Source organism: Nicotiana tabacum, chromosome 4 (assembly GCF_000715075.1).
Source record: "Nicotiana tabacum cultivar K326 chromosome 4, ASM71507v2, whole genome shotgun sequence".
Classification (NCBI taxonomy): domain Eukaryota; kingdom Viridiplantae; phylum Streptophyta; class Magnoliopsida; order Solanales; family Solanaceae; genus Nicotiana; species Nicotiana tabacum.
In genome coordinates, this window is record NC_134083.1 from 67,020,282 (window position 1) to 67,036,495 (window position 16,214).

Here is a 16,214-nt window from a genome sequence, read left to right on the forward strand (position 1 = left end):
CCGGAATTAACTCAATATGATTGGAAAGGCCAAATTTAGCCTTAAGCTCTTCTAATTCTTTCACTGTCATCACTGACCGAATAGCTCCAGGTTCAGCATCAGGCGATTTGGTGGAATCAGATATGGAATCAGGATTGCATGAAATTATCTCCTCCACCGACGGAAAGGTTCCATCCTCAACGGCGGCAGGAACGCCCTCCTCAAGGGAGGGAAACACCACTGCCAAAGAGGACACATGAAACACCACTGCCAAGGGGGCCACATGACTTCCCTCACCAGGCTCGGAATATACGTTAGACATAGTTTAATGTGGGAAAGAGAGGTATTAAACGAGGAAGAGTTTAGAACAATACAAATCACTGGAATAGAGAAGAGAAGTTCAAAGCAAGAAGAGAGCAAGAGAAGAATATGGGGTTTCGAAACAACAGGAAACTTAAAACTCAAAATCTCATCCAAAAACCTCTATTTATAAAGGTCTTGCCATAGAACTGAAAACGGTTCATCATCGCTCGGTTGTTTCAACCACAAAGAACAAGATCCGCTCATCAAATCTGCCTGAAGCCGGCCTCAATAAACGGAGGGACTAACTATATGGGTCAAAATCTATCTTTAGAATATTTAAACCAAGATAGTACTAGGGGAAAAGTTCCCAAGTCGTCGTTTGTCGAAACGGCCCAAGAAGCGGCGAAATCTGTGGTCGAAGAGTCAACAAGGGTCGAAGTCGAGATGTCAACAAGGGTCGAGGCCGAGGTCGAGTATCTTTGTCATAGTAATAACGGTTAGTTTCAAGATAGGATATTAAAGAGAATATTGTAGTGGATATTCTCTGCACTTGTATTATTAGGGTTTTTAGGAGCATGTTCCCTATAAATAGAAAAAAATACAATGATAGAGGACATGCGATATTCATTTGTTAAAAACACACTTTGACTTAAGAAAGAGAATCAAATCTTCTTTGCTAAGATACAAACATCACATTTTCATTGAGATTCTTATCTATACTTTTCCACCAGATCCGAGAACAACTCGAATATTCAAAGGATTGTCTATCATTCATCAGTATTGTCGTAAAGAAGATCCACTTATTCCCCTCTTTCTTGGGTGACTCATTCATTTTATTTACTTAAATGTCATTTATTGCTATTCATTGATATTGAATGCTACATAATTGCTTCTGATTTCTAGAGTATTTATTGTATGCCACCACTGTTGTCCGACCGTATCTGCGTGATATTCATTGCTTCTTTAAGAACTTTATCTAAGAATATTATTGTTAGCTAATATTAACCCTTATTAATATAAGTTTAATTATTTGAACCAAGATCCATATTTTTTGGTAAAACACATCCCTTTTTTTCTGCAGTGAAGGGAAATATAAAAAGCATTAGTTTGAAGTATTAAGCTGGAAACCTCGTGTCTTCCAAAATATGCACATCTTTAATTCATTCACTGTCTAAACCTTATGAATACCATTAATTTGGAACTCTGTGTCTCTGAAAACTTGTAAACTTAATCCGAAAAATTGGTCATCTTCAATAATATGCGTATCATTAATTGTATACAAATTCTAATTTGAAGTTCAACGGTCAAAACTTGCCGTCTATATATGAAGTAGAATTAGCAAATTTTGTTATATCTCCATTAGGATTTGAAAGATGTTTATATGGAATTACCTCACATTTAGCACCAGCTGAGAACTGAGAAAAACTTTCTGAAGGTCATTTGGCATGGAATTTGGTTTAGAATTAGCTTTTCAACTCAGGAACAATTTTTTATCTTTTTAAATGGAAAGATGATTTTTGTTACCACTTATATGTTTTACTTCCTCCGGTACACCTTAATTGATTTTTAGGTTTTTATTTTGTGATCCACAATATTTAACTTTTTTCAGATATCAAGAACGAGTTAACTTTTTTTTTTCAAAATTGTCCTTGGAGTAAAGAACCTGTGAGTATTTGTTATATTTTCAATGAACAAATTAAGATTAATATAGTTAATTTTATTATTAATTAATGTTAAAAAGTGAATTATTTAATATGTGTGAAAATATCCAAAAAAATAAATTAAAGTGGACCAGAGTGAGTAGTGTGTACATTTAACAGTAGCCACTTTGTATTACCGAAAGCTTGTTAAAAATTTGACTCTCTTTAGCCTAGTTGGGTACGCCAAAATCCTGCATATAGCAAGCCTGCGAGGGGCTGAGGTGGCACAAGGCAGAGTCATGGTCAAGCATGGTGCTTGCTTGGTGAGCTTGGTCAAGAAATAAAGTTGTGTGCCTACTATCACCAATAATTTTTGGCACGATAGTAAGCGCTTGATCCTAAAAGTGATATCAGAGCCAAGGTCATGGGTTCGATCCCCGTGAATAACACGCTGCATGAGGCATGTTGGAAGGGTATTATTGGATAAAGTCAACATCCTGGCAAAGCCCACGAGAGAGTTGGGTGGCTCGGGTCGGAATCACGATTGAACATGACGATTGCTTGGACTATAGCTTTTGGGAAGCAGTTGATCCTAACAAGCCTTCACTAATAGTATTTGGGAGTTAAAGTAATAATTACTTAGAACGTTTTCTTGTGACAACACAGAGGCTCAAAATTTTGAAATTACTGGCGATTAAAAAACATCAGCACATAATTAATTGTGCTTGATATGCTATTGGCAGCCAGCATCATTACAGAACTCCATCATATTGGTTACAATCATTCTACCAAATAGAGCTTACGCATTATTAGCATTCTCGCCTTTGTCAGTACTAAAAGGGCCAGATGAAAATGATTCACTATAATAGTAAAAGAGGCAGAAAGACTGATTTTCTTTGGGAAAATCTCTTTCTTCTTTATGTCATTTTCTTGCAGCCTTTTCTAAGAATATTCTCATCATATATACAGTCCATACTTAGTATGAATTTCACTTTCACACAGTTTATCTGCTGGTCCCGACTTTGAAAGGCTGATAATCCGACAGTTCTTACCTCATCGCTCAAATTATTGTGCTTAGGCTGTGTGACAATTAGAGTTGATGATATGTTAAATTGTCTTTATACGAGAAACCTAATGCTTCCAAAAATTAGATCCGAAAGAATTACATTGGGAATTCTGTACAAGAATTGCATTGAAGCATGCAATAACAATTTTGGCAGTAGCTAGAGGTGGTCCAGATGTCAACTTAATTGAATACATGAAATAGTATCTTTGTCTCGATAACTTTTTATAGAAAATAAAGCTGAAGCAAATTCAGATCTTTCTGTGAATAGTGTGTGTTGCGAAAGAAAAGGTATTTTGTGGGGTTGGGCCATTGGGGTGGTTGGGGGTAAAAGGTGATCATCACGCCAACACAGTCCACGCGTGAAATCTCTCAAATTTCAAAACCCAATGCAACATTCAGCTATGAGGAAGGGAGCAGTAATTAGTACTTCTGTCGAAGCTCTGGCTTCGTAAATACAACCTTAGTGTTAGGTGACTCGTAACAATTGTAAATTACATTAATAAAAAAAAGGATAGGTAGCTCTTTCATCAGAACCTACTACTTGAAATAAATTTAAGGAGAGCCAGAGTTCTGTTGACTGACCATAGTTAGGTCTTCTTCGTATTGAAGACCAGACCTACATCTCTTTCTCAAAAATCTTGAATTTAATCAAACAACAATTTTGTTACATCAACATGTCTGTAAGTCTCTCTTTCTCTGTTATATGTATAATTTTGGAATGAGAATGTGGATGGAATTATATTATGTTATGCAGATGGTGGAGGTAAGAGTTCCAAACTTGGATTGTGAAGGATGTGCTGCAAAGCTAAGAAAAGCTCTTTTCAAGCTCAAAGGTCAGTCGCAATAAAAAAAAACGAGTTTTTCGTTTGTATGTATAAGTGGAGGATATAAATTGCTTTTCCTTTTCTGTACAAATGAGTGGTAAGGGTTATTGAAGTGTCCTCCTTAAAAATGGAAGAATAGCAGTACTACTACGAATACTAATTAGAAAAAGGAGAATTTTTTCGAGTACATGAATGCGAAATTAAAAAATTTATATGGATAAGATTAAGTTGGTTCTAGGTACAAATTAACAAAAGAATAATAATACTGATATCTCAAAACAAATGTTTCTACTTTCTAACTGTTATACAATATCAGTAGAATTTATTTATTAGGAACAAAAATTGCTATAATGGGATAGATAGTGTTGACTGAAGAGTAGCAGCGCCGTCTCTTCTCAATCGCGAGTCTTGAAGTTGACCCTTGACCCCTGTTCTTTACTTCTTTTCTTTGGACTTTTTAGGTGTATTTATTTTGCATTTTTTTCTTTCTTTCTTCTTTTGTTTTTCCCCCCATACTTTTGGAAGAAGAGAGACCTTAAATAACAAGAAAAGAAGAAACCTTTGGTGAGATTTGAACTGACATCAAAGAATGTACAGAGAAATTACAAGCAAAGAATAATAAATCATACACAAAACGAAACTGGAACACATTGAAAAGCAAGCGGGGGCAGAACAATTATGTCAAGTCCAATTAAAATGGTAGTTTCAAATTAAATGGAAACATGACAGGATTAGGATATATCACATGCCTAGCTATGAGAGATTTCCCACAGAATTGACTTTATGTTGAATGTATATAATTTGAACAAATCATATTAGAAACATAAAACGACACTGGGTGATTATTTATTCGGGTTTGCTTATCCAAGTTCCAATATTTGTGTTGGTCAAAGTAAACAAGTATCTCGTGAAACAGTTACGTGTAAGCTTCATTTGAAGGGACAGCTTTTACACAAAAACACCATCATATATATATATATATATATATATATATATATATATATATATTTCTTATTTCTTGAGATGAAATTTCAGGAGTAGAGGATATAGACATTGATATGGAGACACAGAAAGTTACAGTAAGAGGCTACGGATTGGAAGAGAAGAAGGTGCTAAAGGCAATAAAGAAAGCAGGGAAAGCAGCAGAGCCATGGCCATATCCAGTAGGGTACTCACATTTTACTTCATTTTATCAGTACCCAAATCACATCATCAGCCATTACTACGACACATCTCGAAATGTTGCAGCCCCAAGTGTTCATACTTTCTTTCACACTCCTGCAGTTTACTCAGTTGCCGTGGCTTCAGATGAAGCTGTTGCTTCTCTTTTCAGTGATGACAACCCACATGCATGCACTATCATGTGAAAGATTAATCTCCTAAATTTTTTGTATTTTCCCTCTGTAACTTGTTTCGGAAAAGACCAGCGCTAGTGCTTATGAGCTTATTCATCTATTGTTCTTTAAAAATGTTGGGCTTAATTATTGTAGTATGTATGTCCTATATATGTGGTGCGTCCCGCTATTAATAGATTTGAACCCTCCACTTCGAGTTCGGAGAAGGGGAGCCCCGAGGAGATAAAAGGGAAAGGAGATGGCACGGTATTAATGAATTTTGAAGAGTAAATTTCATAGGTGGTTAGTCAAGTTTGTGTTCATTACCTAAAAGTCATTTTTCTTTCTACAAAAATTATATGCTCTAGTTATTATAATATATAGTCACTTTACTTTTGCTTGAAAAGTCTATTATGCCCTTGATATTATATAAACCTTCATATTTATGTAATATCTTCTATATTATATACTATATAATATATTTTTATCTAGGTATTTTACTTATAATTATTATAATTAAAATAACTTAATATTATTTTTATGATATATTCATACATTTAATTTTTCCTTAACGTTAATTTTCAAGATATATAGGTAGCATTATTAAATTTGTTAGTAACATTATTGTAAAAAAATCTTAAGTCAACGTTCTTAACCATGTCTAATAAATTATTTTTAATAAAAATTATAAAATCAAAGCTCACAGATTTATCAACCAAGCCATATTCATTAATTCAATAAAAAAAAATACCTACATTTAGTATACTGGCACATCACGCTAACACTTTCAAATAAATAATATTAACAGATAAAGTTTCGAAAACTTAATATTAAACACAAATATCTTTGAATTTTTTAGAAAAAAGTTTTACTTACAATAAAAAAATTATCATTTGTTAAACAAATTTATTTTTATTATTTCAAATAAATATTAAAAATAAATATTTTTCGTTTTTATGTTTTAAAATATGTTCATGTTTGACTATGATTAAACAAATTGAGTGCCATGAGAAAATTAATGTACGACTATATTATATAAATAATAAATAAAATTATATAAAGTTATTTAATTATAATTAAAATACCTATGTAAAAATATATTATATAGTATGTAATATAGAAGGTATTACATAAATGGGAAAATTTATAGTGTGAATGACATAATAAACTTTTCAAGTAAATATACTATAAAATTTAGCCGAGGTGACTTTTGTGATAGTTAGAGCAAAGTAAAATAATTTTTGTGTAATAAAAGAAAGAAAAGTGACTTTTGGGTAATTAACGCAAATTGAATGACTTTTATATAATAAAAGAAAAAAAATGACTTTTGAGTAATGAACATAAATCTGAATGACCAGCCATGAAATATACTCAAATTTGAACCCTCGCCCTCAAATGCGAAAGGCTAAAAGCTTTATAAAATGAGTTAGCCATCAACCCGTTAGGTGTTTGTCCTGATTTTCTTATCCTATTTGGTATTCTTATCTTTTGAAGGAAATGACAACATATTTACTATAATTAAGTTTTTCTTTTCTTAGAAGGAAATTATAAATCTCCATATTTCGCTAGTCCGTTTTTTTGGAGGAAAAGATTTAGACTTCTATAAATTGAGTATCATTCCTTCTCATTCAGTAGCATCCACAATGTAGTTTGAGAGTCTTGTTTAGGGGGAGAACTTTTCGGGATAAGTGTTAGTGTGTCACTTGTATTTGCCTCTTCGTGAGGTTGTTCTCTTGATATTTTGTACTCTCTTTTATATAGTGGATTGCTCATCTCCGTCACGGACGTAAGCTAATTGACCGAACAACGTTAAATATTTGTGTCTCTTTTGGTATATTTTTTTGTTGTTGTCTGGTTTATCGTCGTTCAAGGTTTGCTTTCTAGCTTCCGCATGACACCTGATTATTTCTATCATAACACAACCTTTAGTTGTAGCTGTAGACAATAAAATTGCGTCAAGCTAATAAAATCAAGACCGAACAATATTATGACAATTGTAGTATTTGATTTCAAGTAATATGAGTGTACAATCTCTATGATTCCTCTGATTCTGCTTTTTCAATATAAATCCAAGGGCCTTTGAGCTTGATCTTGAATTTGATTTATCCGTCGCGAACACTTTGATTGTTGCCACGAATTTTATTACGAACAAGTAGCCTTGATCTTGAAGGCCTTGTATTTGGTTTGACTTTGTTCTTGATCTTGAATACTTGATGTTAGTTTGTTAGTTAAATAATTATATATAAATAACCCTAATCCATTATGTAGTAGGAGTAGAACATGTATTATATAGGACTCATTGTATCATTGTTAATACATCAATAATATAATTTTCACATGGTATCAGAGCATCGGTGAGAAACTCCAAAAAGGTCGGACAGTCACTATGCATCAATTTTCGACGACTTTTTCCAAATCTAATTGTGTCACCTCCCTATTGGTGAGTGTTGTGCTAAACCCAACACCACCAACATACTCTGAAGGCTCCGGCGACCAAACCCCAAGAAATCACCATGGCAGAAACCCTAACATGCGCCGTCACACGTGCGTTGAATATCTGACACCGGCAGTGCATCTGTCACAAGCGCCGGCACGTGGACTGTGTTCTGGTCAGCTTTTTACGAAAGTTCTTTGGGACAGTGTGTTCGACTGTCAATTCCGATCTTACCCATTATATTTTATTTTTATTCCGATCACTTTCAATTTTTTTAGGCAGCTACAGTGATTGTTTCCCGCAGAAGTAGTGATTTTCCGACAAAAAACAGTGTTTTCTTCCATGTTTCAGCAAGATACAATTGATTATTTTTATTACTTGTTTCTAGACTTCTCTCTTGTCTTTGGGAATTGATGTATTTGGTTCTAAAAGTACGGGTTCTGCAAATTCAAGCTTCATGATTACTTCAGATCCCTTAATGGAAAGTTCAAACTACTTAGCTTAGGCTTCCTCTATTGAGTTGTGGTGCAAGAGTCAAGGTGTTCGAGACCACTTAACCAAAAATGCTAGTGAGGGAGATGAAAAGGCCAAAGCATAATGAGAAAAGATCGATGCTCAGTTATGTAGTATCTTGTAGCAATCTATTGATTCCAAATTGATGCCTTTGTTTCGCCCATTCCAGGCATATTATTTAGTTTGGGAAAAGACTCGTACTTTATATACTAATGACATATCTCGTTTCTATGATGTAATATCGCGAATGACAAGCTTGAAGAAACATCAATCAGATATGTCTACTTACTTGGGACAAGTACAGGCAGTTATGGAAGAATTTGAGAAGTTGTTGCCAGTTTCTGCTAGTATTGAAAAGCAACAAGAGCAACGACAGCAGATATTTCTAGTTCTTACACTCGCTGGACTTCCTAACGACCTTGATTCAGTACGTGACTAGATTTTGGCTAGTCCGACTGTATCTACAGTTGATGAATTATTCTCTAGATTACTGATAGTAGTCTATAATCCTGTGTTTTAGTCGCTTATTGCACTCCAATTTACTGCACTTTAATTGAGTTTGAGCTTTAATCGCTAGTGATTGCACTAATTGTGTGTTTTATGCCTTGTATGAGTGATTTCGATCTATGTAGATGTTATGGAATGAATTCAAGCTATTTTGGAGCTTTGAAGTCTGAGTAAAAGCCCAAGGATTATGTTGGGATCATGTTCGGGGATCAATAGATGATAGTGCACTTTAAGAACGAAACGAAGAATCAAGCAGGCATACTGCGCATTGTCTAGTAAAATGCACATAACCTTTCGCTCAGAAATCCGTTTGGGCTCCAAAATATATTGTTGGAAAGCTATTTAAAAGGGCTAAAACTCTCATGTTTTATATTTTCCCAAATTCCCAACTTCCACGTCGCATAGTGCGGCGCGGCTGTGCAAAATATGCCTAGAATCCATTTTGTAAATTGTTTTGGAAATTGCCACTAGCGCGTCGCATGGTGCGGCGTGGCATGCGGAGCGGTAGTGCAAAATTCTTAGAGTATGTTCCCAATTCCGCTAAAAGGGGTATTTTCGTCCGGGGTTCATTTGGGGGATAGTTAAATACATGGGGAAAACACCATTTCTGGATTTTTGACATAAATTAGACCTAAGGAAGCTAAGGAGAAGCAAGAGCATAAGGATTTCATCATTCATTCCGTACTCAAGATCCAGGTTTGGATTGTATTTAAGTTTTCCTATATTTTTATTTCATTTGTGAAGAACTTCTCCATGTTTATGGAGTAGATCCAACTAGGTTTTGATGGATTTGATGTATTGATAGTTGTTTGTGAATTATAACTGTATTATTATGTAATTGAATCATTTTGGGAAGATTTAATTGTTGCATCTATGTTCACGTGTTCTTGTAATAGAGAGAGGCATAACTTGTGATATATTTGCACTATATTGTTGGTTGAGTTCATAAATTCTTCTAAGTAATCGAAAGAGGCTAGTTGAATCCTTGATTAAACCTAGTTAGGAGGATAATCGAAAGAGATTCTCTTAAAGACCAATTTATTACGAATTCTTGCATATCTTCACCGAGCTTAAATTGGTTTATATTGTGAGGTTGAGACTTAATCGAGAGAGGAGTTTCTACTAAACAATTGTACTGATAATTAAGTGAATTCAAGAGACTCACTTGAACATTAGAAGTGAATTATCTAGAGTTAGATCCCAAACAATTATCTTGCACCTATCATATCAGCTTATATTTTTTCCCATTAATAACTCCCTTGCTTACCTTTGTTGCGATTGTCATTAGTAAATAGCTGTAGATTTTAGATTGTTAATTATATAAATCCCCATTGTTGATCCTCCTGGATAGCGATCAAGCTAGAAACTACGAGAATACTGTTTAAATTCAATCCATGTGGAGACTATATCATACTATACTATCTTTGACTAGCGAGCACAATTTAAGTGTGTGTTTTGCGCTCGTCAAATGGCGTCGTTGCCGGGGATTGGCAATCAATGGTGTTTGAAGTAGTTTGTAGTGCTAATTCAGGAATTAGTTTTAATTTTTTTCTTTTATTTTTAGTTTGTTTGGTTAACTTCTCTTCAAGATTTTTTTTTGTTGAAGAAATCTTGAAGAGCATATTCTTGTTATTGAACTCTAAATGATGTGAAGATGGAGTACAACCAGCATAAGAAAACGGTTGGAGAGTTAACAACTGAACACTATCAGCGGTCTGCTATGTGTTTTAAATGTGGTGAAAATCATATATGGGTTGATTGTCAAGTAGGTAGGTATTCTTCATATAACCAGCCTAAGAAAACGGTTGAAGAGTTAGCAGCTGAACACTGTCAGCGGTCTGCTATGTGTTTTAAATGCGGTGAAAATTATCTATGGGTTGATTGTCAAGCAGGTAGGTATTCTTCCTATGGTTCATCTTTTGAACACTCTCACTTTGTCTCTAGTCCGTACAAGTATGAGGATTCATATGGGTACAATTCTGACTCAGGTTGGGATGAATATCCTTATTATGACTGGAATAAAAGCGAAGTGAAACAACCACCTCAAGAGGAGAATGGTAGTTTAGAAGAGCTTATGTATAAGTTCTTAAATAAGGTGGAAGAGAAATTTATACAATATGATTAAGCTACTAACAACCTAACAATGCACGTGAATCAATTAGTAAATAGACTTAGCTCGTTGCATTGTGATGGTGAATATATGGAAGAGATACCATGTGAAAATGAGCCTACCCGAGATGATGAACATCTACAGAGAGAGTTTTATACTCTACAAAAGGACTCTGTTTCAACTGAGATGATTGAAAATAAGGCTTTGGTTGATTATCAAGCAATAGAAGAAGAGTTCAAACCCCCATCTACTTATCCACATTTACAATTTTTAGTAGAAGAGAATGAGGAACAAATGGTCTTGGACTTACCAGAGGAACACTCACATGACCCCTCTTCTTCATTTTCTTATTCTAACCTTGATAATGTAAATTTTGATTTTTGGGGATTTACAGGAATATGCATGGATTGATCTTGTGAATGAATGCAGAAACAAGTTGAGGATAATCATACAAGAACAATCCACCGCTCAAAATGAGGCCAAGAAAGAAAGAAAAGAGCGGGTTTTTCAAAAATCCCTAAAGGACTTTGGCCTGATGAGCTCCATAAAGAATCCCGAGGAGCAAAATTGAAAAATGCATTCAGAATTAGGGGTGGAGTTCACAAGTTCTCGGAAGCAGAATTAGTCCAGGGGAGTTTTCTTTACCTCTTGCTTTTTATTTGTGTGTCATGGGGACATGCCACAATTTAAAGTGTGGGGTGGGGATGTAAATATGTAAATAACTGTTTGCTTTTGTTTCTTTTGTGTTTTTTCGTTTCTTTTGATTGAAATTATAAAGTTTAAAGGAAAAGACAAAAAAGATTTTATTTTGTAGTTAGTGTATTAATTCTCCCTTAATTTTTCTTTGTGCCGCGGTTCTTTTTTAAGGGTTTTGTTTGAAACGGGTGTAGTTAGTTTTAATTTTTTTTAGGAGTAAGATGTCACGCCCCAAACCTGAAGAGGCGTGGCCGGCACCCGGTGCCATACTCGGCCCGAACGTACCACTGTGTAACTATGAACTCTGGAGGGGTAACCCTCAACTTAGGCCGATGAGGCCATATTTTGAATCGTCTGAAAATAACGTCTCTCTTATCTGTGGGGTAAACATACCTAAAAGCTGATATATATAATTGTGCAGGTCGACGAAGCCACCATGAACATCTACTGATATAAAAAATATACAGGACTCGTCTACAAGCCTCTACTGATGGATGTATTATGATCGGAACAGGGCCCCGACCTACCCATAACATATATACATACATATAGAAGATGTACACAAAACCCTAGACCCGACAACTCCGAAGGACGTGGAGCTTACCGATTAGGCTGAACTCGGAAAACACCTACTGAGGAGGTCTACCTGTCTGTCTATCTGAACCTGCACGCATGAAATACAGCATCCCCAGAAAAGGGACGTCAGTACGAAATAATGTACCGAGTATGTAAGGCAATAACATAACTGAAAACTGAAACTGAATTAATAATATAATAACTGAAAGTAACTGGGAGTCAAAGATGATCTGGAGATATACTTACCTGCTGATACTGACTCAACTCCTTCAATATAGTAAGTAAAATAAATGTCCGGCCCTATAAGGCTCGGTACGTGTAACTGCTCGGCCGTAGTAGGCTCGCTCATAGGCGCTCGGCCATACTAGGCTCTGTATCTCGGCCATCCTGGGCTCGCTCATAGGCGCTCGACCACAGTAGGCTCGGTATATAACTTACCATCTGATCAGAGGTTGCCCAATAGGGGCCTGCTCATCGATTATAGCTCGATGGTAATGAAAATACTGTAATATTATATATATATAGGCTCTCTCCTCTCTTGATATATATATATATATATATATATATATTGACCCTCTGCTCTCTTGACTGGAAGAAAACAATACTTAACTGAATATAAAGTCCCGATAAGGGAGAATACTGTAACTTCTGAGACTAGGATAATGTGAATAAATTCATGAATACGAACTTCTCTTTATGTCTCGTTATCAAACATATGTAGTTACGGGATCATGCCAAAATGAAGGAAAGGTTTAGCCTTAACATACCTTAACTCCGTCGAGTCCTTGATACCTTTCAAGAAATTTTTCAAACAGCTCAACTCAATCTACCACAGCATAAGGAGATTCAAAATCAGTGTTGAGTAAAGGCTAAGTTCGCAACTTAAACTAGTAGCTCGTTTACGTAAATTTGGGCAGCATCTCCCCTTTAACTAGGCCCTCCTCCAATACCATATACTAACAAAAACAAGAACACAACAATAACAACATGTAAGCATCATTTTCCAACCTTATCTCCATTACAATATACTACAAAACAGCCCACACACCCTAATCACTTCATACATAAAACAACAACCAAAGTAGTGTCAAACAACCTAAAAATGTAACGACGAACGACCAGCCTACCATTACCTCATTATGTGATATTTCTCCACAAAATTTGTCCTCCAAAACTCCATTAAACAGTAGTAAAATAGACATACCAAAGGCAACACGAAACATCCCACAAAACAGTCCACTACAAGTTAAATAACTCGAACTTACGGCTTTCGATCACCGTCCCGTGAGTTCTAACTATTAGGAAACAAATTTATCAACATTTATTGATATTTAAAAGCTTAAATACTGAAAGTAGTCATATTCTTAACTATTAAATACATTCCAAAACTCAAACTACAAAGAAAAAGAGAGGTGATATAGCGATACTTACGTTGCAGGGATCGTTTTCATGTTATTGCTACTTGATTTCGTGCCCGGGATGATACTCTTGTTTGAAGAACTTGTAGAGAGATTAAGGGTAAGGTTAGGGGTGTTATTTGGGCGTGATATTTGGAAAAATGGAGAAAGAGACGAGCTAAGGGACGTAAATATCTCATTTTTTAAAAGTCAAAAAGCTGCTACTTGGCACCCTATGATTGGCCCTTCTTCAGATGCTTATGTCTTTTTATCCGGATGTCGTATGAATGAACGGTTAAGAGAATTGGAAACTACATTTCAAGACCTTTAATTTGGTGTATAATATGTCCCAAAAAGACTCCATATAGTACACGAAATATATTTCTCAAAAACCTCTATTACAAGGCAAATTCTTAGTCGGCTTTTCCGCAACTTAAATTCGATTTTCCCCAAACTTTATATTTTTTATCCAAACATCATATATAGTCATATCATGACGTTAAACTCATTTAAATAATGATTAACAACTCTCATATTTATTTTAACTTAATTAAAATTTCGGTAAACCTTTCTTATCCTTGTAGAAGGATTTCGTTCTTTTTGAGCTCACATTAGATAATCCTATGATGATAGTGACGTCTGAAGTACGGGGTGTAACAACATGTCCCCTTACAAACATTTGTCCCCGAATGATAACTCTTAAAGGCTTGCAAAAATGGGACGTACCATCGTTAAATCACTTTATATACTTTCAAATAGGATCTCATTTTCAAACTTACATCAATTGACTTACGACGTACTTTCACGTACAAAAACATGGGGTGTAACATAGGAAACCTTGTGCTGTGATTTTAAATGAAAGCAACATCTCTTGACTTAATTATGCCTTGAGAATAATAAGTGCTTAGTTGTGACGCTTAAGCTCAGTTTTTTGACTCTTTTATAAGCACCTTAAATTGTATGATCTTAACCTTGCTTAACTACTTTGACAAGAGTGTCTTGATGAGTCCGATCCTGAGTGAGTTATGTGCCATGTGGGTGTGAGGTTTTGTTTTATTATGTGCATTGCATTTGATGTCTAGAACTTGCCCCGTGTATTTGCAAAGAAAAATAGTAGTTTTATTTAGTCTTGGAAGTGATATAGGTGTTTCTTTGTTGATCCAGCTATATATTTTACCCACCAAATTGTTATGTATCGTAGTTAATCTCATTGAGCCTGTAATCTTGTTTCTTTGGTAACCACATTACAAGCCTTACCCTTTTGTTTGAATTGACCATCTATTTAAATCATTTACCTCTCGTGAGTACTTGAAATTGGTATGAACTTTGTAAAAGTTGAAGTGTGGGGTGGTTGGTTTGGCTTTTGAGTGGTACTATTGAAATAAGGAGAAAGGTGCACTGTTAAAAAAAATAAGAGCAACTTGAATTGAAAAAAAGAATATGAAAAAAATATTTGGATGGTTGCGAATAAAAGATTCTTTAATAGTGGTATTTCTTGATGTAATTGTGCGTAAAGAAGTAGGGAGTTGACATATATATATATATATATATATATATATATATATATATATATATATATATATATATATATATATATATATATATATATATTGACGTGAAGGTGGAGTTATGGTTTGACATAAGTATGGAGTTTTAAATGGTTAAATTGTATGTATTAAAGTGCTTAAGAAGGTGTAGTCATGCTTACATCCAAATATATCCTACCTATCCCGCAACTTACATTATAACCAAATAAAGTACTACTTGATCCTTGACTGAATGAGCTCAATTAGTAGAGTATTACACACGGTCAAGCTTATGGTACATTCTTTGTGGTGCATGAATTTTATTTCTGAGAGTGAGTTAATTCTTTCTATCTTGAGTTCCTATGTTTTCTTGAATTTTATTGTGTGTGGAACTACTCTCTATTGTTGTGTGAGGGCACTTGATTCACGAAGGAAAGGTAATGCTTGACCTTTGTGTTTGAGTAAGTGAGCGGGTTATAAATAATGTGTGGTGCTTGTGAGTCAAATCTTGAGGCGAGGATGTTGCACTATTGTGCTTAGTCTATTTTAAATATTCTTGGTGTAATGAGTTAGGAGAGTTGCTAAGTAAGGTGTGTCTATATAAAGTATGGTTTGATTGCTCGAGGACGAGCAATGGTTTAAGTGTGGGGTGTTGATGGTAGTCTATAATCTCGTATTTTAGTCGCTTATTGCACTCCAATTTACTGCACTTTAATTGAGTTTGAGCTTTAATCGCTAGTGTTTTGCACTAATTGTGTGTTTTATGCCTTGTAGAAGTGATTCCGATCTATGTAGATGTGATCGAATGAATTCAAGCTATTCTGGAGCTTTGAAGTCTGAGTAATCCCAAAGATTATGTTGGGATCATGTTCGGGGATCAACGGATGATAGTGCACTTTAAGAACGAAACGAAAAATCGAGCAGGCATACTGCGCATTATCCAGTAAAATGCACATAACTTTTCGCTCAGAAATCCGTTTGGGCTCCACAATATATCGTTGGAAATCTATTTAAAAGGTCTACAACTCTCATATTTTACATTTTCCCAACTTATGCGTCGCATGGTGCAGCGCGGCTGTGCAAAATGTGCCCAGACTCTATTTTGTAAATTGTTCTGGAAATTGCCACTAGCGCGTCGCATGGTGCAGCGCGGAATGCGGCACGGTAGTGAAAAATTATTAGAGTATATTCCCAATTCTGCTAAAAAGGGTATTTTTGTTCAGGGTTCATTTGGGGGATAGTTAAATACACGGAAAAAACAATATTTCTGGATTTTTGACATAGCTTAGACCTAAGGAAGCTAAGGAGA

At 35.1% G+C, this 16,214-nt stretch overlaps 1 protein-coding gene across 2 annotated transcripts; it reads left to right on the forward strand.

Moving 5' to 3' along the window:
- Positions 1-3,382: 3,382 nt before the first annotated feature.
- LOC107831733 (heavy metal-associated isoprenylated plant protein 31) lies at positions 3,383-5,484 on the forward strand. 2 transcript variants are annotated; one of them, XM_075251157.1, is made up of 3 exons: positions 3,383-3,664; positions 3,743-3,821; positions 4,848-5,484. In XM_075251157.1, the coding sequence occupies exons 2-3, from the start codon at positions 3,743-3,745 to the stop codon at positions 5,177-5,179; spliced, it is 411 nt and encodes a 136-aa protein (XP_075107258.1). In that variant the 5' UTR covers positions 3,383-3,664; the 3' UTR covers positions 5,180-5,484. The 2 variants fall into 2 exon arrangements, with proteins under 2 accessions (XP_075107258.1, XP_016515017.1); XM_016659531.2 differs by having other exon boundaries at positions 3,387-3,668; positions 4,848-5,478.
- The last annotated feature ends 10,730 nt before the right edge of the window (positions 5,485-16,214 follow it).

Excerpts from the sequence above, each read along its gene's own strand:
- LOC107831733 (XM_016659531.2), top strand. Across the intron at positions 3,822-4,847 it reads AGCTCTTTTCAAGCTCAAAG|GAGTAGAGGATATAGACATT; the intron begins GTCAGTCGCAAT and ends ATGAAATTTCAG.